The sequence below is a fragment of the Camponotus vicinus genome, unplaced genomic scaffold (genome assembly GCF_025532165.1).
Source record: "Camponotus vicinus isolate PSW18456_S1 unplaced genomic scaffold, iyCamVici1.0 SCAF_12, whole genome shotgun sequence".
NCBI classification, from domain to species: Eukaryota; Metazoa; Arthropoda; class Insecta; order Hymenoptera; family Formicidae; genus Camponotus; species Camponotus vicinus.
In genome coordinates, this window is record NW_028141948.1 from 8,216,000 (window position 1) to 8,237,715 (window position 21,716).

The 21,716-nt window shown below is 29.9% G+C and overlaps 2 protein-coding genes across 2 annotated transcripts; both read left to right on the top strand.

Moving 5' to 3' along the window:
- The first annotated feature begins 1,616 nt into the window (after window positions 1-1,616).
- LOC145962911 (facilitated trehalose transporter Tret1-like) lies at window positions 1,617-8,911 on the top strand. The gene is made up of 4 exons (XM_083084398.1): window positions 1,617-1,953; window positions 2,720-2,991; window positions 6,919-7,343; window positions 7,674-8,911. Exons 1-4 carry the CDS (start codon window positions 1,923-1,925, stop codon window positions 8,296-8,298), a joined length of 1,353 nt encoding a protein of 450 aa, XP_082940524.1. The 5' UTR covers window positions 1,617-1,922; the 3' UTR covers window positions 8,299-8,911.
- A 3,634-nt stretch (window positions 8,912-12,545) lies between these two features.
- LOC145962912 (facilitated trehalose transporter Tret1-like) lies at window positions 12,546-16,711 on the top strand. Its single transcript, XM_083084399.1, has 3 exons — window positions 12,546-13,046; window positions 14,634-15,058; window positions 15,339-16,711. Exons 2-3 carry the CDS (start codon window positions 14,691-14,693, stop codon window positions 15,961-15,963), a joined length of 993 nt encoding a protein of 330 aa, XP_082940525.1. The 5' UTR covers window positions 12,546-13,046; window positions 14,634-14,690; the 3' UTR covers window positions 15,964-16,711.
- The last annotated feature ends 5,005 nt before the right edge of the window (window positions 16,712-21,716 follow it).

The window sequence follows — 21,716 nt, forward strand, 5'->3', positions numbered from 1 at the left end:
ACAATTAACAATTCCATATTTTTTCTTAAAAACAACTGTATGTTTTCGTTACACCAATTGATTCCTCTCATTATTTTGTACGTAAAAGTATCAAGGTAAGATAATCGAAAAATAAATATTTTACAAGATATTTTACGGTTTATGTAAAGTTAAGAAATTATTTCAAGCCTCATAACTTGGAAAGTACTTAATGAAAACTAACTTAATTATAGTGTTTTGGAAAGCTCCCGAGATGAGCCACAAGAATGTGCAAAAATATATAGGGTGTTCCATTTGAAAAATTCAACGTGACCTTCATTTGACCTTCCAGCGACTATTCAAGGTCAAACCATTGCCATCATTTTATAGCTCTCTTTAAACCAAACAACTTTTATTTGAAACATTTTTCCCTAAAATGCTTTATTTTTTACATATTCGACCGTTTCCGGACTTTTCGAAAACCCTGTATATATATATATATATATATATATATATATATATATATATATATATATGTATATATAATTATTCCGAAAACCATATTAATTTATACTTACAAATATATGAATACGATCACTAAGAATCACTAACAAGAATCAGTATTTCATTGATCAGTAGAAACGATTTTTTTGTTACTTTACCTTATATCTCACTAATTATAGTCAGTGGATGTAAAATTTCACTGTAAAATCAGTAATCGCTAGATCATTCATTTACCGCTATTTTCTTCGTACTTAAAATTTCGTCATAAGAATTATATAAAGCTTGCAAAAGGCGACAGATAAAATTAAAAGTATAACTTCGATTTAATTTCTGATACAATTTCAATAGAGAAACTTTAGATATTAATCGATTTTATCAGTCGGACAAGTAAATATCCGGCCAATAAACGAAAATGATCCATTCATTCTCTATTTAAATAAAATAAATCATCATTTATTTAATAAGATGCATGTTCAATGCACGTAAATATAAATAAAATGTTTAATTTTATACGAGATAGATAAATTGTAATTTAATATTACTGATTAAAACAGTCAATATTACTAATTCTTTCAGTGAAATATTATTAATTTAAAGTGCTATAATAACTGCTGTATCAATGACTCTATTTACTGTTAGTCACTGATAATATACAGGGTGATTCTGAACAAACGTTTGTCTTTAAAATATCAAATTCTTGAATGAATTCTAAGACGATTTTTCCTCTTGCAAAATTTTGCCCGGAGATTAGTTTTTAAACTATAGAGGAAAATAGTTAACTACTTACGGAACGAGTACAAGAGGTAGGCAGGGACAGCGCGATATAGGCGATTACGTGGGGCACTCGCCGCGATCAGCTGATTGCTATACGCGATGACTGTAACAATCAGTGTGTGTGTGTGAGAATGTGTACGCACACGCGCGCGCGCACACACACACACATACACACACACACACACACACTATAGTTACAGTCATCGCGTATAGCAATTAGCTGATCGCAGCGAGTGCCCCACGTAATCGCCTATATCGCGCTGTCCTTGCCTACCTCCTGTACTCGTTCCGTAAATAGTTAACTATTTTCCTTTATAGTTTAAAAGCTAAGCTCCGGTCAAAATTTTGCAAGAGGAAAAATCGTTTTAGAATTTATTCAAGAATTTGATATTTTAAAGACAAACGTTTGTTCAGAATCACCCTGTATACTGATTCACTTTGAGACAGTGTGTATGAATGCATTATTTTATTAATTCTATGAATAAACAAACGTTAAACGAATAAAAGAAAAAGAACGCATTTTAAACGTATTTTAAACGTTTCTAAACGTTTTTTTATCACAAGAAACGTATCTGTTAACGTTTTGTCAAGTAAACATTTTAACCGTTTTCAAGAGTCGATTGTGAAACGTTTCGAAGAAACATTTGTGAAACGAATATGTACTATCTGGGGATTATATTGTAAAGATGAAGAAGCTATATCTTGCTGCCATAGCGGGTACGTAACGTATATGCATTCATTGAGATAAACATGGTGAAATAAAAATATTTCGGTTACATTTACATATTCACACATTATTACTTTAAATTTATAATTGCACATAAATGTTTGCAATAATTTAAATTTCTTTTTTATTAAACTTTTTTAAATAACTAATGCTTGAAGCTGGATGTGTATTATATGTAGCTGTCATTGCCACGTGAACGTAAAATTAAATATATTTATATAGATTTTAATGTCAATAATATTCGGTGATTCTGCAACAATTAGTTTCTATTGTTTTGTTTGAAATCCATATAAGATTTGATGTTAATATGACTATGATATTACATGTATATTTGATTTAATTTATATTTTTCCAGTTCTTTTAATAAATATTCTTTATAATTTTACAACAAAACTTATATTTAATTATTATACACTTTATGCATTTTGTTTGTTATTCTAATAATTATTTGTTACGTTATTATTATTATTACATGTATGCTTATTATATTTTCCATAACGGAATATATAAATTCTTTTATTTATTTAAAATCTCTATCTGCAACTTTAATTACACTATTTTTTAAAATGATGTGTTTTTAGATACATACGAAATTATATTAAAATAAAAAAAAATATGACTGAAAAATATTTAATAATAATATATAAATCAATTTTACATAGAAGAATATTTTCTTCTGTAAAATTAACATTATTAATGTCAGTTAAAAAGAAAAAGATTCTCAAAGCTTATTCGAAATGTTATTTTACCTGGAAGGAAATCTAGGCATACTGTCAGTTGGCCAATTTTTTGGTTGGTCGTCGCCATCTTTGCCTGTATTGATGCAAGGGAAGGATGAAAAATATCCTTTTCATCTGACTCCGAAAGAAGCCTCTTGGGTGACATCTTTACTTACATTAGGCGCAGTTGCGGGTGCCATTATTTGTGCAGTCATTGTGAATATCTTTGGTAGAAAAAATACCATGTTATTTACTGCCATACCTTCGACAATCAGCTGGTTGATGATAGCTTTTGCAACATCTTCGAGAGTAAGTATCCTAGAAAAAAATATCGTATTTACATCTTGAGATTAAAAATTATTAATTAGCGAAATTTTGATTATAGTTTCTGTCTTTATTGTATTAAGTTTGCCTATAAATTGCACATCCTTGTGGCATATCAATGCCACAAGAATGTGCATTTTCTAGGCAAACTTACTGCATGTTTATCTCAATGTAATGACACTTGCTTTTCTTGAAATTGTTTGAATATAACACACACTCAAGAGACACCCCAGGTAGAACATGAAACTCATAATGACATCATTATGACGTCACCTAAAAGTCATTTTTAAGTCATAGAAAAATCATAATGATCTCATTTGATATACTTTTGGCAATGTTTTGGTGACTTATTTATATATATATAAATAAGTATATTACGCAATTACTTGTTTATTTAATTATTCATGTATATTTTAATTATATTTAAGCAACATAATCTTTTTAAAATTATATAATGCGATTATTGAACTTAAAAATTTATGATTCTTTTTGTCATCTTTAACTCATTTTTTAATCATTTTTGTTTACGTAACTTTTAAGTGATAAATAAAATCATGATGACGTCATAATGATGCCATTATGAGTTTCATGTTCTACCTGGGACGGTAGTGTTTCGCGCCAAGTTCATGCGAAGCATTAGCGAAGCACTCCGTGTATCTATACGCGAGTCGGACAGTTGAGAGTTGAGAGTAACTCAGATTACCGGATTTCAATAACGGCTGAACGGATCGAATTTTTACTAGGTTTAATCGATAGAGCGAGTTTGAATTATATAAAGAAAGTATCTTTATTTTTGTGCTACATGATCTATAAACGGAAATATCATAACGTAAATCGAAATCTGAAAATTTTCAATTAAGAAACGTCTTTATTATCGTCATCAACGCACATGTATGTACACAACACATAGAAACAGAAAACGTACGTTTCCTACTCTCGATAGAAGATTACGCTAGCAATGCTTTGCGATATTAATGACATGTGTCATTAATGACATGTGTCATTAACCGCATTTTCAGTAGTGACAAGTAATGAAGTGCAAGTTAAATAATAAATTATTAAATATTCATTAAAAATTGGCAAATAAAAGCCAGTAAGGTATAATAATTGGAGCGCAAGGTAAGTAATAAATATCTATTTTACAAAGTATATATAAATATATATAATATAATAAAGTATACATATAATATGTATATGTATATATACTTATTCTTTATATATTTTTATATAATTTGCTTATATGCAGGGTATCCCAATTAACTTGAGACATCGAAGTAACTCAAAACCATGACGGTTTCGGTGAGAATGTTTTAAACAAAAGTTGTATGGTTCTAAGGGGGCCATAAGATGGTGTCATTGGTCTTACCTTGAAAACCTTGTTTGAAGGTCACGTGAAGGTCACCTCCAACTTTTTAAATGGGACACCCTATATACTTTTGCATATTCTTATAGCTTGCCTCGAGAGCTTTCCAAAACACTATAATAATGTATTTCTTCATTGAGTACTTTTCGAGTTATAAGGCTTGAAATAATTTCTTAATTTTACATAAACCATAAAATATCTAGTAAAATATCCATTTTTCGATTACCTTACCTTAATACTTTTATGTACAAAATAATGAGAGGAATCAATTGGTGTAAAGAAAACACATAGTTGTTTGTAAGAAAAAATATGGAATTGTTAATTGCAAATTATATGTATATTTTTTCTTCAAAACAACTATATGTTTTCTTTACACCAATTGATTCCTCTCATTATTTTGTACGTAAAAGTATTAAGGTAAGATAATCGAAAAATGAATATTTTACAAGATATTTTACGGTTTATGTAAAATTAAGAAATTATTTCAAGCCTCATAACTCAAAAAGTACTTTACGAAATGGTACTTAATTTAAGTGTTTTGGAAAGCTCTCGAGATAAGCTACAAGAATATGCAATGGCAAATAGTAGGTTCCATTTAAGAAATTGAAGGTGACCTTCATGTGACCTTCAAATAACTCTTCAAGGTCAAACAAATGGTACCGTCTTATGGCCCCCTCGAAACCATACAACTTTTGTCTGAAACATTTTTGTTTGCTGGGCTTAGTTTTTGAGATATTTTACTGTCCAAGTTAAAATAGGATACCCTGTATATATATATATATATATATATATATATATATATATATATATATATATATATACTAGGTGCGCAACTAAGTTTCCGGGTTTCACACATGGGTGGCGCTAACGACACATGTAGTCGACATACATGTCTGAAGTTGTGTTTTTTTATAGCTTGGACATCTGTTAACAATAACCAGTCGTAATACCAACACATATCGCAACGCAAAAATATTTTTTCTAACAACGAAGATGTCGAGTTTTGTGCCAAATAAACAGCATTTGCGGGAAACTTTGCTTTTCTGTTTTAACTTGAAAAAAATGCAGCTGAAGCACGTCGTTTGCTTGAGGAGGCCTACGGCGAACATGCACCATCGAAAACTACCTGTGAAGATTGGTTTAAACGCTTCAGAAGTGGCGATTTCGACACTGAGGACAAGGAGCGTTCCGGAAGACCAAAAACATGGGAAAAATTCAAAAAGAAGGAAAATGGGTGCCGCATGAGTTGACTGAGAGACAGATGGAAAATCGAAGAGTCACTTCCGAAATTTTGCTTTTGCGGCATGAAAGAAAGAGTTTCCTGCATCGAATTGTTACTGGCGATGCGAAGTGGATATATTTCGAGAATCCCAAACGCAAAAAATCGTGGCTTTCACCTGGCGAAGCATCAACATCGACGGCACGGCCAAATCGCTTCGGAAAGAAGACAATGCTCTGCGTTTGGTGGGACCAGAAAGGAATCGTGTACTATGAGCTGCTGAAACCGGGCGAAACTGTCAATGGGCATCGCTACCGACAACAACTGATCAATTTGAACCACGCATTGCTCGAAAAACGGCCAGAATGGGACACGAGACACGAACGAGTGATATTGCAGCACGACAACGCTCCGTGCCATCGCACTTCCATCGTCCAGGACACCATCAAAACGCTGAAATGGGATCTGCTACCGCACCCGCCGTATTCGCCAGACCAGGCCCCTTCCGATTATCACTTGTTCCGGTCGATGGCGCATGGCTTGGCTGGGCTACACTTGGCCAATTTCGAACAAGTGCAAAATTGGTTGGATGAATGGTTTCGGTCCAAAGACGCGTCGTTTTATCGTCGCGGTATTCATGTATTGCCAGACAGATGGCAAAAATGTGTAGCTAGCGAGGGACGATACTTTGAATAAACCATTTTTTGTATTTCTCTTGAAATTTTCCATTTTTCATTGATCAAAAAAACCCGGAAACTTAGTTGCGCACCTAGTATATATATATGAATGTATATATAGTATATATACAGGGTGTCCCGAAACTAACGCTTGATATTTTAAAAGCAGATTCTCTGGCCAATTTAAAAACGATTTTTCCTCAGCGAAAATGTCGCGCACTAATAGTTTTCGAGTTATAAACGATAAAAAATAAAGGGTTTTTCGCAAACTAAGGCTTATGGGAATAAGATATTAATAAAGTCACATTCTATAGTTAATTTTAGATAGAGTTTACTTTAATAGAATTTTAATTTAAGGCTTAGTTAGAATGATACATGATGACAAAAATTAGGAATATGCAAAAAATAATGATCTCTCTCGACATTTTCGCTGAGGAAAAATCACTTTTAAATTGGCCAGAGAATCTACCTTTAAAATATCAAGCGCTAGTTTCGGGACACCCTGTATGTATGTATAGATACAATATTATGGATATTTTATTTAAATGATTGTAAATTGATGCATTATCTAAGCATCTTATCCCGCTTATGTGTAATCAATTTAGCGCGAACAATCTCTTTAAGTTCCTATTTCATTTTTTTTTGCTTTATAGGAGCTGTATATATCAAGGTTTATATCCGGTTTGGCTACAGGCATCGCTTTGACAGCCATGCCGATGTATTTGGGCGAAATTTCACCAGCACACATCCGCGGTAATTTAACATCCATGTCAATAGTCGCTATGAACATCGGCATGTTAGTGGAGTTTGTGATAGGCCCATTTTTATCGATACAAAATCTCACCTTCGTGTCTTTGGTTGCGCCGTGTCTATTTATGCTTGTTTTCATCTGGCTACCGGAGTCTCCATACTATTTGATGCATCGTAACGCCAAACAGGAAGCCATAAATTCTCTCGTTCAATTGAGAGGCAAAGAGGACGTTTACAATGAGGCATATGAAATCGAACAGTTCGTGAAAGCTAATTTAGATGGTCAAACTGGTTTTCGAGAACTTTTATACGTGCCAAGAAATCGCAGGTGAGATGTCAAATTTCCATTTATTGTCACACTTGAGCATTAATGAATCGAAAAAAATAAAAATTTTCAAAAATATTTTTCTATTACAATTTATTTCGCAAGTAATGTAATTTTACTACTAATTTTACTACTAATTTTATTACTAATTTAATGTAATTTTGTACAAATCCATTCTTTTCTCTATCTAAAATAATTATATTTTTGTATAATCATTTTCTTAAATATTTTCTATTCGATTGACTTTTGACCTCATAGTAATTTGAAATGGTTACGATGATACAGAATAACAGAGATTATTGCCACGTTTGATCAATAAACTTGATTTTACAGAGCTCTAATAACAGTATTGTGCGTGTGCATAACTCAGCAAATGAGCGGCCATCAAGCAATGCTACAGTTCGCTCAAATAATCTTCGACCAGATGAATGTTAATCTGGAGAGCAAATACTTGACTATGATATTTGGCGTCGTACAAGTGATATTTACGATCATCTGTATGTTCATCACTGATTACAGTGGTAGAAAATCACTGCTGATAATCTCCTGCATTGGTGCAGCATGCTCGACCACTATGGTTGCGACGTATTTCAATCTGCAATACAATCATATAAACACCGAAGATATTACTTGGTTGCCCGCTACAGGTGTCATCACATACATAATCATGTATTCCTTGGGCCTGGCTTCGCTACCGATCACTTTGCTCAGCGAAATATTTCCTATAAATGTGAAGGCACTTGGTAGCACGATTGTTTTAATAGCAACAAATTTGGCGGCTTTTGTCGTGACAACATCATATTTGATCATTGCTGATGTTGCTGGCACACATGTACCGTTCTGGATATTTACTGCTTGCAGTTTCGCTGGCGCTTTATTCATATTCTTTTATGTACCTGAAACTAAAGGCAAGACATTTGAACAGATACAAGAAGAATTGCAACGTTTATCGAAGTAGTGAGAATCAAAGATATATATTTTTTATTCTTTTTTCAATGAATAGTATTCTTAAATAATTCATTGAAAAATATATTTTTCGAAATCGAACGGATTCGCCATGTTAATTGCGAAAGTTAAAAAGATAAATCATAAATAGGATATATACCAAATAAGAATTGGAAAGTTATCAAAACTGAGTCATATTTTAAATAAAAAAGGGAGCCAAAAAAGAATTTCTTTATTCTCTTTCAAAAGAAATACGAGCACTACCTACGAAAACTTTTACAGTGTAATTATTTTTTGTGTTCTTATATAATAAAAATATTTTGTATTTCCTAAATTTTTATAAGAAGCTTTACAGTTTTTTAGATTTAATTGAGATTCAAAAATTCATTGCAGTTTTTATATTAACGATAATTATAACTTTGATTTAAGTTTTTTTGTTGATTTCAGTTTTTAATATATATTTGTAGAGTAGGTACATTTCAATATTTTTCAAATGAATTTTAGATTTTAATTGTTTCGAATGCATACTTTTCGATATATTATAGAATCGTCATTCTGTGATATTACACCACATTGTGAAGAAGAATTTAGATTAATCAATTGTATCATTAAATGTGTAACTTTTCAATTTCATATTTTAATTAAGTATTTTTGATCTTCATATATTTTATTCCTTGCTCTTCACATGTATGTTATTTTTTAAAATACTATTTTAAAATTTTTATTATCAAAATTCGACCTTTTGTCTATAAATCCATTTTCTTATTTATTGCCTCAATATTCATCGATTTACATATTTTCTCACTAAAAGTTCTTATTTTCTATTAACGAAGGATCTATTATATGAAGTAGTAGTTCAATGACATTTATATTCATTTTAGTATTCCCATAAATAGTGTAACGTTTTGAAATTATTAAAATAAATATTAAAAAACTAAAAAAATTAATTCATTATTAATTAATTATTTTTTCAAATTATAGAATATAAAGAGACATCAACATATGTATTTTAATTCTGTCTCGAACATTAATGATATAATGTTTAAATCGATAATATCAGTTTTAATTTATAATATCAAATAAAATAACAAAATATACTTTTCACATATGTTAAATTTTAATTATGTACGATATAACTCCTATTGCTTCTATTAAGATTGTAATAATAAATGCAGTTAAAAATATGTCAAATAATCTTGATATAATTAAATTATATTAAATATAAAATCTGCCTTTATATATTATCAACATCTTCGAATAATATATAATATATGTTAATTAATGTATGGGTAAAACTGCATATTCGCCTATTTCGATGACCTTGACATATGTTATCAAGGACATGTCCCTGATTAATTTGCAAAAAGTTTTAGCCGCTGCTCATTGTTTATTACAAAAGTTATTTATAAAATATGTTCAATGTTTCCGTGATCTTATTTTGGATAAATCTGCATAAACTGCATTCTCAACTGGAGATTAGATGTAGAATGAACTTCCTTTTATCTTGCAAAATGCATGCGTAGATACAATGGGTTTCACCACCCCTACGGGAGGGGGGGGGGCTCCGCAAAGATAGAAACTAATCGAAATCTATTTGTTTTAAAGCAGAAATAGTCCAGGTTGCACGCGTTTGTTTTATATACGTTTCTTAAACGTATCCAATGTTTTTTAACCGTAAAGCATTAATAAGAAACGCTTCTGTAGAAACGTTTTTAAAACCATAGTTAAGGAAATATATTTTTCACATTTCTATAGACAAAATAAAATTTAAATTTTAAAAACTAATTTTTAATTAATTTCAAATTAATTTCAAATTATATGTACATATATACATACATATACATACATACATACATACATACATGCACACATGCATACATATATACAGGGTGAGCCATTTTAATTAACGCACGCAATTATTTCGGAAACAAAGCATTTTAGAGAAAAATGTTTCAGACAAAAGTTTTATGGTTTCGAGGGGGCCATAAGATGATATCATTGGTTTGACCTTAAAGAGTTATTTGAAGGTCACATGAAGGTCACCTTCAATTTCTTAAATGGAACCTACTATTTGTTATTGCATATTCTTGTAGCCTATCTCGAGAGCTTTCCAAAACACTATAATTAAGTTCCTTTTCGTTAAGTACTTTTTGAGTTATGAGGCTTGAAATAATTTCTTAATTTTACATAAACGTAAAATATCTTGTAAAATATTTATTTTTCGATTATCTTACCTTAATACTTTTACGTACAAAATAATGAGAGGAATCAATTGGTGTAAAGAAAACACATAATTGTTTCGAAAAAAAATGTAATTGTTAATTGCAAATTACATTTTTTTTTCGAAACAATTATGTGTTTTCTTTACACCAATTGATTCCTCTCATTATTTTGTACGTAAAAGTATTAAAGTAAAATAATCGAAAAATGAATATTTTACAAGATATTTTACGGATTATGTAAAGTTAAGAAATTATTTCAAGCCTCATAACTCGGAAAGTACTTAATGAAAACTAACTTAATTATAGTGTTTTGGAAAGCTCCCGAGATGAGCTACAAGAATGTGCAAAAATATATAGGGTGTTCCATTTGAAAAATTCAACGTGACCTTCATTTGACCTTCCAGCGACTTCAAGGTCAAACCATTGCCATCATTTTATAGCTCTCTTTAAACCAAACAACTTTTATTTGAAACATTTTTCCCTAAAATGCTTTATTTTTTACATATTCGACCGTTTCCGGACTTTTCGAAAAGCCTGTATATATATATATATATATATATATATATATATATATATATATATATAATTATTACGAAAACCATATTAATTTATATTTACAAATATATGAATACGATCACTAAGAATCACTAACAAGAATCAGTATTTCATTGATCAGTAGAAACGATTTTTTTGTTACTTTACCTTATATCTCACTAATTATAGTCAGTGGATGTAAAATTTCACTGTAAAATCAGTAATCGCTAGATCATTCATTTACCGCTTTTTTTTTCGTACTTAAAATTTCGTCATAAGAATTATATAAAGCTTGCAAAAGGCGACAGATAAAATTAAAAGTATAATTTCGATTTAATTTCTGATACAATTTCAATAGAGAAACTTTAGATATTAATCTATTTTATCAGTCGGACAAGTAAATATCCGGCCAATAAACGAAAATGATCCATTCATTCTCTATTTAAATAAAATAAATCCTCATTTATTTAATAAGATGCATGTTCAATGCACGTAAATATAAATAAAATGTTTAATTTTATACGAGATAGATAAATTGTAATTTAATATTACTGATTAAAACAGTCAAAATTACTAATTCTTTCAGTGAAATATTATTAATTTAATAACTGCTGTATCAATGATTCTATTTATTACTGTTAGTCACTGATAATATACAGGGTGATTCTGAACAAACGTGAGAATGTGTACGCACACGCGCGCGCGCGCTCACACACACACACACACACACACTAATAGTTACAGTCATCGCGTATAGCAATTAGCTGATCGCAGCGAGTGCCCCACGTAATCGCCTATATCGCGCAGTCCTTGCCTACCTCCTGTATTCGTTCCGTAAATAGTTAACTATTTTCCTTTATAGTTTAAAAACTAAGCTCCGGGCAAAATTTTGCAAGAGGAAAAATCGTTTTAGAATTTATTCAAGAATTTGATATTTTAAAGACAAACGTTTGTTCAGAATCACCCTGTATACTGATTCACTTTGAGACAGTGTGTATGAATGCATAGTTTGCCTAGAAAATGCACATCCTTGTGGCATATCAATGCCACAAGAATGTGCATTTTCTAGGCAAACTTACTGCATGTTTATCTCAATGTAATGACACTTGCTTTTCTTGAAATTGTTTGAATATAACACACACTCAAGAGACACCCCAGGTAGAACATGAAACTCATAATGACATCATTATGACGTCACCTAAAAGTCATTTTTAAGTCATAGAAAAATCATAATGATCTCATTTGATATACTTTTGGCAATGTTTTGGTGACTTATTTATATGTATATAAATAAGTATGTTTTACGCAATTACTTGTTTATTTAATTATTCATGTATATTTTAATTATATTTAAGCAACATAATCTTTTTAAAATTATATAATGCGATTATTGAACTTAAAAATTTATGATTCTTTTTGTCATCTTTAACTCATTTTTTAATCATTTTTGTTTACGTAACTTTTAAGTGATAAATAAAATCATGATGACGTCATAATGATGCCATTATGAGTTTCATGTTCTACCTGGGACGGTAGTGTTTCGCGCCAAGTTCATGCGAAGCATTAGCGAAGCACTCCGTGTATCTATACGCGAGTCGGACAGTTGAGAGTTGAGAGTAACTCAGATTACCGGATTTCAATAACGGCTGAACGGATCGAATTTTTACTAGGTTTAATCGATAGAGCGAGTTTGAATTATATAAAGAAAGTATCTTTTTGTGCTACATGATCTATAAACGGAAATATCATAACGTAAATCGAAATCTGAAAATTTTCAATTAAGAAACGTCTTTATTATCGTCATTAACGCACATGTATGTACACAACACATAGAAACAGAAAACGTACGTTTCCTACTCTCGATAGAAGATTACGCTAGCGATGCTTTGCGATATTAATGACATGTGTCATTAACCGCATTTTCAGTAGTGACAAGTAATAAAGTGCAAGTTAAATAATAAATTATTAAATATTCATTAAAAATTGGCAAATAAAAGCCAGTAAGGTAAGTAATAAATATCTATTTTACAAAGTATATATAAATATATATAATATAATAAAGTATACATATAATATGTATATGTATATATACTTATTCTTTATATATTTTTATATAATATGCTTATATGCAGGGTATCCCAATTAACTTGAGACATCGAAGTAACTCAAACCCATGGCGGTTTCGGTGAGAATGTTTTAAACAAAAGTTGTATGGTTCTAAGGGGGCCATAAGATGGTGTCATTGGTTTTACCTTGAAAAGTTGTTTGAAGGTCACGTGAAGGTCACCTCCAACTTTTTAAATGGGACACCCTATATACTTTTGCATATTCTTATAGCTTGCCTCGAGAGCTTTCCAAAACACTATAATAAAGTATTTCTTCATTGAGTACTTTTCGAGTTATAAGGCTTGAAATAATTTCTTAATTTTACATAAACCATAAAATATCTAGTAAAATATCCATTTTTCGATTACCTTACCTTAATACTTTTATGTACAAAATAATGAGAGTAATCAATTGGTGTAAAGAAAACACATAGTTGTTTTTAAGAAAAAATATGGAATTGTTAATTGCAAATTACATATTTTTTCTTCAAAACAACTATATGTTTTCTTTACACCAATTGATTCCTCTCATTATTTTGTACGTAAAAGTATTAAGGTAAGATAATCGAAAAATGAATATTTTACAAGATATTTTACGGTTTATGTAAAATTAAGAAATTATTTCAAGCCTCATAACTCAAAAAGTACTTTACGAAAAGGTACTTAATTTAAGTGTTTTGGAAAGCTCTCGAGATAAGCTACAAGAATATGCAATGGCAAATAGTAGGTTCCATTTAAGAAATTGAAGGTGAACTTCATGTGACCTTCAAATAACTCTTCAAGGTCAAACCAATGGTACCATCTTATGGCCCCCTCGAAACCATACAACTTTTGTCTGAAACATTTTTGTTTGCTGGGCTTAGTTTTTGAGATATTTTACTGTCCATGTTAAAATGGGACACCCTGTGTATATATATATATATATATATATATATATATATATATATATATATATAGTATATATACAGGGTGTGCCGAAACTAACGCTTGATATTTTAATAGCAGATTCTCTGGCCAATTTAAAAACGATTTTTCCTCAGCGAAAATGTCGCGGCACTAATAGTTTTCGAGTTATAAACGATAGAAAATAAAGGGTTTTTCGCAAACTAAGGCTTATGGGAATAAAATATTAATAAAGTCACATTCTTTAGTTAATTTTAGGTAGAATTTACTTTAATAGAATTTTAATTTAAGGCTTAGTTAGAAAGATACATGTTGACAAAAATTAGGAATATGCAAAAAATAATGATCTCTCTCGACATTTTCGCTGAGGAAAAATCACTTTAAATTGGCCAGAGAATCTACCTTTAAAATATCAAGCGCTAGTTTCGGGACACCCTGTATGTATGTATAGATACAATATTATGGATATTTTATTTAAATGATTGTAATTGATGCATTATCTCAGCATCTTATCCCGCTTATGTGTAATCAATTTAGCGCGAACAATCTCTTTAAGTTCCTATTTCTTTTTCTTTGCTTTATAGGAGCTGTATGTATCAAGGTTTATATCCGGTTTGGCTATAGGCATCGCTTTGACAGCCATGCCGATGTATTTGGGCGAAATTTCACCAGCACACATCCGCGGTAATTTAACATCCATGTCAATAGTCGCTATGAACATCGGCATGTTAGTGGAGTTTGTGATAGGCCCATTTTTATCGATACAAAATCTCACCTTCGTGTCTTTGGTTGCGCCGTGTCTATTTATGCTTGTTTTCATCTGGCTACCGGAGTCTCCATACTATTTGATGCATCGTAACGCCAAACAGGAAGCCATAAATTCTCTCGTTCAATTGAGAGGCAAAGAGGACGTTTACAATGAGGCATATGAAATCGAACAGTTTGTGAAAGCCAATTTAGATGATCAAACTGGTTTTCGAGAACTTTTATGCGTGCCAAAAAATCGCAGGTGAGATGTCAAATTTCCATTTATTTTCACACTTGAGCATTAATGAATCGAAAAAAATAAAAATTTTCAAAAATATTTTTCTATTACAATTAATTTCGCAAGTAATGTAATTTTGTAGAAATCCATTCTTTTCTCTATGTAAAATAATTATATTTTTGTATAATCATTTTCTTAAATATTTTCTATTCGATTGATTTTTGACCTCATAGTAATTTGAAATGGTTACGATGATACAGAACAACAGAGATTATTGCCACGTTCAATAAACTTGATTTTACAGAGCTCTAATAACAGTATTGTGCGTGTGCATAACTCAGCAAATGAGCGGCCATCAAGCAATGCTACAGTTCGCTCAAATAATCTTCGATCAGATGAATGTTAATCTGGAGAGCAAATACTTGACTATGATATTTGGCGTCGTACAAGTGATATTTACGATCATCTGTATGTTCATCACTGATTACAGTGGTAGAAAATCACTGCTGATAATTTCCTGCATTGGTGCAGCATGCTCGACCACTATGGTTGCGACGTATTTCAATCTGCAATACAATCATATAAACACCGAAGATATTACTTGGTTGCCCGCTACAGGTGTCATCACATACATAATCATGTATTCCTTGGGCCTGGCTTCGCTACCGATCACTTTGCTCAGCGAAATATTTCCTATAAATGTGAAGGCACTTGGTAGCACGATTGTTTTAATAGCAACATATTTGGCGGCTTTTGTCGTGACAACATCATATTTGATCATTGCCGATATTGCTGGCACACATGTACCGTTCTGCATATTCACTGGTTGCAGTTTCGCTGGCGCTTTATTCATATTCTTTTATGTACCTGAAACCAAAGGCAAGACATTAGAACAGATACAAGAAGAATTGCAACGTTTATCGAAGTAGTGAGAATCAAAGATATATTTTTTATTCTTTTTTAAATGAATAGTATTCTTAAATAATTCATTGAAAAATATATTTTTCGAAATCGAACGGATTCGCCATGTTAATTGCGAAAGTTAAAAAGATAAATCATAAATAGGATATATACCAAATAAGAATTGGAAAGTTATCAAAACTGAGTCATATTTTAAATAAAAAAGGGAGCCAAAAAAGAATTTCTTTATTCTCTTTTAAAAGAAATACGAGCACTACCTACGAAAACTTTTACACTGTAATTATTTTTTGTGTTCTTATATAATACAAATATTTTGTATTTCCTAAATTTTTATAAGAAGTTTTTTAAGTTTAATTGTGATTCAAAAATTCATTGCAGTTTTTATATTAACGACAATTATAACTTTGATTTAAGTTTTTTTGTTGATTTCAGTTTTTAATATATATTTATAGAGTAGATACATTTCAATATTTTTTAAATGAATTTTAGACTTTAATTGTTTCGAATGCATATTTTTCGATATATTATAGAATCATCATCCTGAGATATTACACCACATTGTGACGAAGAATTTAGATTAATCAATTGTATCATCAAATGTGTAACTTTTCAATTTCATATTTTAATTAAGTATTTTTGATCTTCATATATTTTATTCCTTGCTCTTCACATGTATGTTATTTTTTGAAATACTATTTTATAATTTTTATTATCAAAATTCGACCTTTTGTCTACAAATCCATTTTCTTATTTATTGCCTCAATATTCATCGATTTACATATTTTCTTACTAAAAGTTCTTATTTTCTATTAACGAAGGATCTATTATATAAAGTAGTAGTTCAATGACATTTATATTCATTTTCGTATTCGCATAAATAGTGTAACGTTTTGAAATTATAAAAATAAAAATTATAAAGCTAAAGAAATTAACTCATTATTAATTAATTATTTTTTCAAATTATAGAATATAAAGAAATATCAGCATATATATTTTTATTCTGTCTTGAATATAACGTTTCTCATTGTTGATTGCAGCACTTCTGTTGTAATGCCTTTAAGATCTCAGCTTTAGAGATCTTATGTCGTAAATCTTCTTTATTTTCAGGAACAATTGCATGAACAATGTCTTTAATATAACCCCGAAGGAAAGAATCGCAAGATGTCAAGTCCGCAGACCTCAGTAGCCATCGTATAGGGCCATTAGTACCTATCCAACAATTAGGGAATCTATCGTTTAAAAAGTTGACTACAGCACGTGTTAATGTTTCATAAAAAAATTGTTTCAGTTTTTCCCACCTTTTCGAATACAATCCAAATTCAAAAATGCTTACAATCCAGTTTAATACTTACATACTAAAGATGTCGATTATCTCGTAAACGATGCGTAGTAGCAATTTTTTATTTGATACGATTTTGATTGCAAATGACCTCTACTATGTAAATGTGCAAAAAAATTATAGATATTCATTAAAAAAAACCATGTTGATCTTCATAACTCGAAAAGGTTACGAGTAAAAAAAAAATTTTTTACATGCACTTTGTAGCTGACTCAGAGTCGTGCAAATTTCTTTTATTAAACTTTTTTGTAACTTCGATCAGTTGCGAGATATTTGGTCGGACAACCACCCTATATATATGTATATAATATATATTTATATATGTATATAATATGATTCATATTTCACGTATGATATGTTTATCTTTCTTTTACATAAATTTTATTATAACTCTATAATTGAATATATAATCGAACATTTAGAACATCGAGTATTCACTCTTGTGCTTGTCGGTGCTGTTTCTTATGGAGGGCTAGTCGGAAGTCAGCATGCAGTGCACGCAAATACCTCCACCGATACTTATTTGGTCAGCAAACGACCTTTCAGGGGTCCTCCGTGGCAATCGGCATTGCATCCATCGAGCGAGATGCTAACATCTCTCTGGAGTCACATATCACTGTATTAAAAAGCAGCATTAGATGTGAGATCTAGATAGCTCAGTGCTCTAGAGCAGTTGCCCGGGAAGCGAAAGACGGGTTCGATTCCCGATCCAGCCATTTGTGCCTCACATATTTTTCTAGTCCACGAATATCGGGGTGTGCATAAGTAGCATTTCCCTCACGTAAATAATGATGTTCTTCTTTCATTCATTTGGTTTAGCATTACCTTTATAGTAATCTAATTACTAGAACAATACATAGCACGCACCATTTATTCCTTTTTATTACACATTTTTAATGATATATGCACAAAATCATACATGTCACAAAATAATACCAATATGATTGCAATCACTGCAAAAGAACGTCAAGGTAACAAGATGTCATGTCAAGAATTTTTGAATTAAAATAAATTATATAATATAGACGTTTTACAAATATAGTGATATCAACAATAAAAACGTTTCATCAAACGATAAAATTAAAAATGATGATACAACAAGATAATGGCAGATCGTCATGATGTCGAATGTACTAATCAAAACGTTTATATTATATAATTTATTGCAAAAATTTTTGACACAAACACTGATTAGAGTTCTAAATATTGTGATATATTATTAACATTATATATAACAAATTTCTTTCGAACATTATTGTTCTCGGAATCATAATTTATAGATTATGTATTTATATTATGTATATTAATTTATATATATATATATATATATATATATATATATATATATATAATGTATATTAATTTATATATATATATATATATATATATATATATATATATATATATATATATATATATAATGTATATATTATGTATATTAATTTTTATATATATATATATATATATATATATATATACACACCATATATATATATATATATATATATATATATATATATATATATATATATAAGGTGTCCCAGACCACCCGTACACCCCTTTTAAAATGAAAATAAGTGGTTTTTATGAAAAATTGCGAACAATTTTTAAGTAAATCGGGTACGCTCTATCAAATGGTGATATTTTCAACTTTTGATTCCGATCGGAAATACGCCATCTGGATCGGAAGTTGAATTTTTTTTGAAAAACATGGTACTTTTTATTACAGATTCGAATTGTACGTGAAAAAATAAGAAATTTTTGTATCAAACGTTTTTTCTAAAAGTGCCTCTTAGTCAATCTTAAAATTGACCTTGAAAGTAACTGTGATGAAATAACAGAGTTCTCAGAGGGTTACATACGATGTTCTCAGAGGGTAACATATGTATATGTCTTCTCTCTAATAATATAAATAATATAAATAGAATGTAAATAATTTAATTAATAATAATTTATTATATAAAAATATTAGTATGTTCTCTCTTTTCACGCTATTATTTATTTACTTATTTATGTGTCTTCTTTTTCTTCTCTCACAACATATCATTTTTATTTATTTATTTATTTATTTATTTATTTAGCTCGCTCTAAATCAGTCTTTTAAAATGCAAAACTAAATATTATATTATATTATAGAATTTGACTTCGGAAAAGCGCGGTAAAACAATCGAATAAATTCAAATCATTAGCATAACAAAAGGTTCCGTGATACATCAATCGTTTAATAATTAATTTAAAATAAAATATACCTTTATAATTTAAAATTCCGCGTGTATATATCGTACGTAAAATATTTCGGCAGAGAATTATCAATAATATAACGTTTGGCCTTGGCGACGTATAGCAAGCGCGCTATTGTATACATGTCACGGCCTTGTCATCATTCGCACTTCCGTGACACTCGAATAATAAAGTAGTGGTGTGCGAAATGCTTCGTATATTATCGAATTCTTTTTCCAACCCGATCATGACTAATATTGCAACATAATTCGCTATAATTATTATAATTAACAAGTATCCTTTGATTAAATTTTTCTAAAAAAAGCATGTATAAATTAATTATTAATTAAACAATAGTTATATCACGATTTTTCATTATTTTAATTTTTAATTTTACGAGATTTGTATTTTATGCATATATACTATATACAGGGTGTTCTCGGAAATTCAACGACAAATTTTCATAAATATATACATAAAAGGGGATAAGAGACTTAATTATGTTATGAACTTTCGATCATTGATGCTTATTATATTTCATTAACAATATTAGAATTAATTATATTTCGACCAATACCTTAAATTTTAACAATCCTTGTTAATTAAACAATGTACAATTTAATCGAGAATCGATTAAATGATAGGAGTCCAAAATGTTAAATAATTGCTTCGATCGTTGCGATCTTTACGGACAATAATTATTATTTCAATACCTAGAGTCACAAATATATTTCATCCGTGTTACTTTATCGTTCTACTTGAAAATCTAAAAATAATTTGGATTATGAGAGAATACAAAGTAAAACAATCGAATTATAGATGCAAATAAATAGCATAACGAAAGGCTCCATGATAAATTGTTAAAAAATAATCAATTTAAATCAATAAATTAAAATACTTCTATAATTTAATATTCCGCGCGCGAATATTTTATATTACAGAGAATATTTCGGCACGAGAGAATTATCAATAACACCATGTTCAACTTTGATAAACAGTATCGCGCTATTGTTAATACGTTACACGGCTTTATTATCATTCGCACAGTACCTTGAGCAATAAAGTAGTGACGTTTCATATATTATCAAATTCTTTCTTTACATAGTCGACCCTGGCGATATAAACAGTACCGCGGTAATGTTCTTGACTTACGATCATTCGCTCAGTGGGTCTTGAGCAGTGAAGTAGTGATGTGAGACGTTTCATATATTATCAAATTCTTTCTCTAAACACAATTGCAAGTGCAACGAGGAACTTTTCGTGAATAAGTGTAAGTGCAACGAGGATTAAAGTGCCACGAGAAAAGAGCGAAGGAAGCAAAAGAAAAAAGGAGGTTTTGGAAGTGGATGGATCAATAAGATATGATGTAAGTCATTAATATAAATTATTTATCACATTCATTATTTATTATATTGTTGCGTCTCCGCGTCCCGTCCCGCTGAATGTATTCGTCATCCGTTGAATTCTTTCGAAAAAGATCGTTTTCGCGCGCGTTGTCAAGATATTGTTATAAACAACGACTGTCAGAGAATCTAAGCCCAGCTGTCAAGTTGTGCGGACGTGCGTCTATTTGTGATCCGTTTTACGATTATTCTGAATTCTTGTATGTTACTCGCGATTTATTAAAATTCTTGTGCACCTTAAATCGCGTTATTTACGAGTGCACGAGCGTCAGCGTATGCTATGTATTTTACTGATTGTGTCGCGCGCGTTCGATATATATCGCGTTCGATATATACCGCGTTCCGCGGACGCAACAATATATAAATTATTTATCAATAATATATATATTCAAAATATACATATTTCTCGTTTCGTTTTATTTCTTTGATTGTGATTTAATAGTGATTTTAAATTGTAACATATATAATACATATACTTATGAAAAATATTCCATTTTATTTTAAAATAATTAAAACATTTATAAAATTTTTTATTAATTAATATTTTCAGATACTTTTATAAAACATTTCAAATTAATATATTTATTTAAATATTTCATATATAAAAAAATAGAAATTTTTTTATTTATCATATTTTTAAAAGTTTATATCTAAGAAATATAAATTATTTTGTAATTACGCAGTTTATAATATTAAAATATATCTATTTAAAAGTAAAAATGTAAAAATTAATTGCGCGCAATAATTAGGTTTAAAATCAATTATTTTGAACATTGCTTTGTATAATAGATGTTCTCTT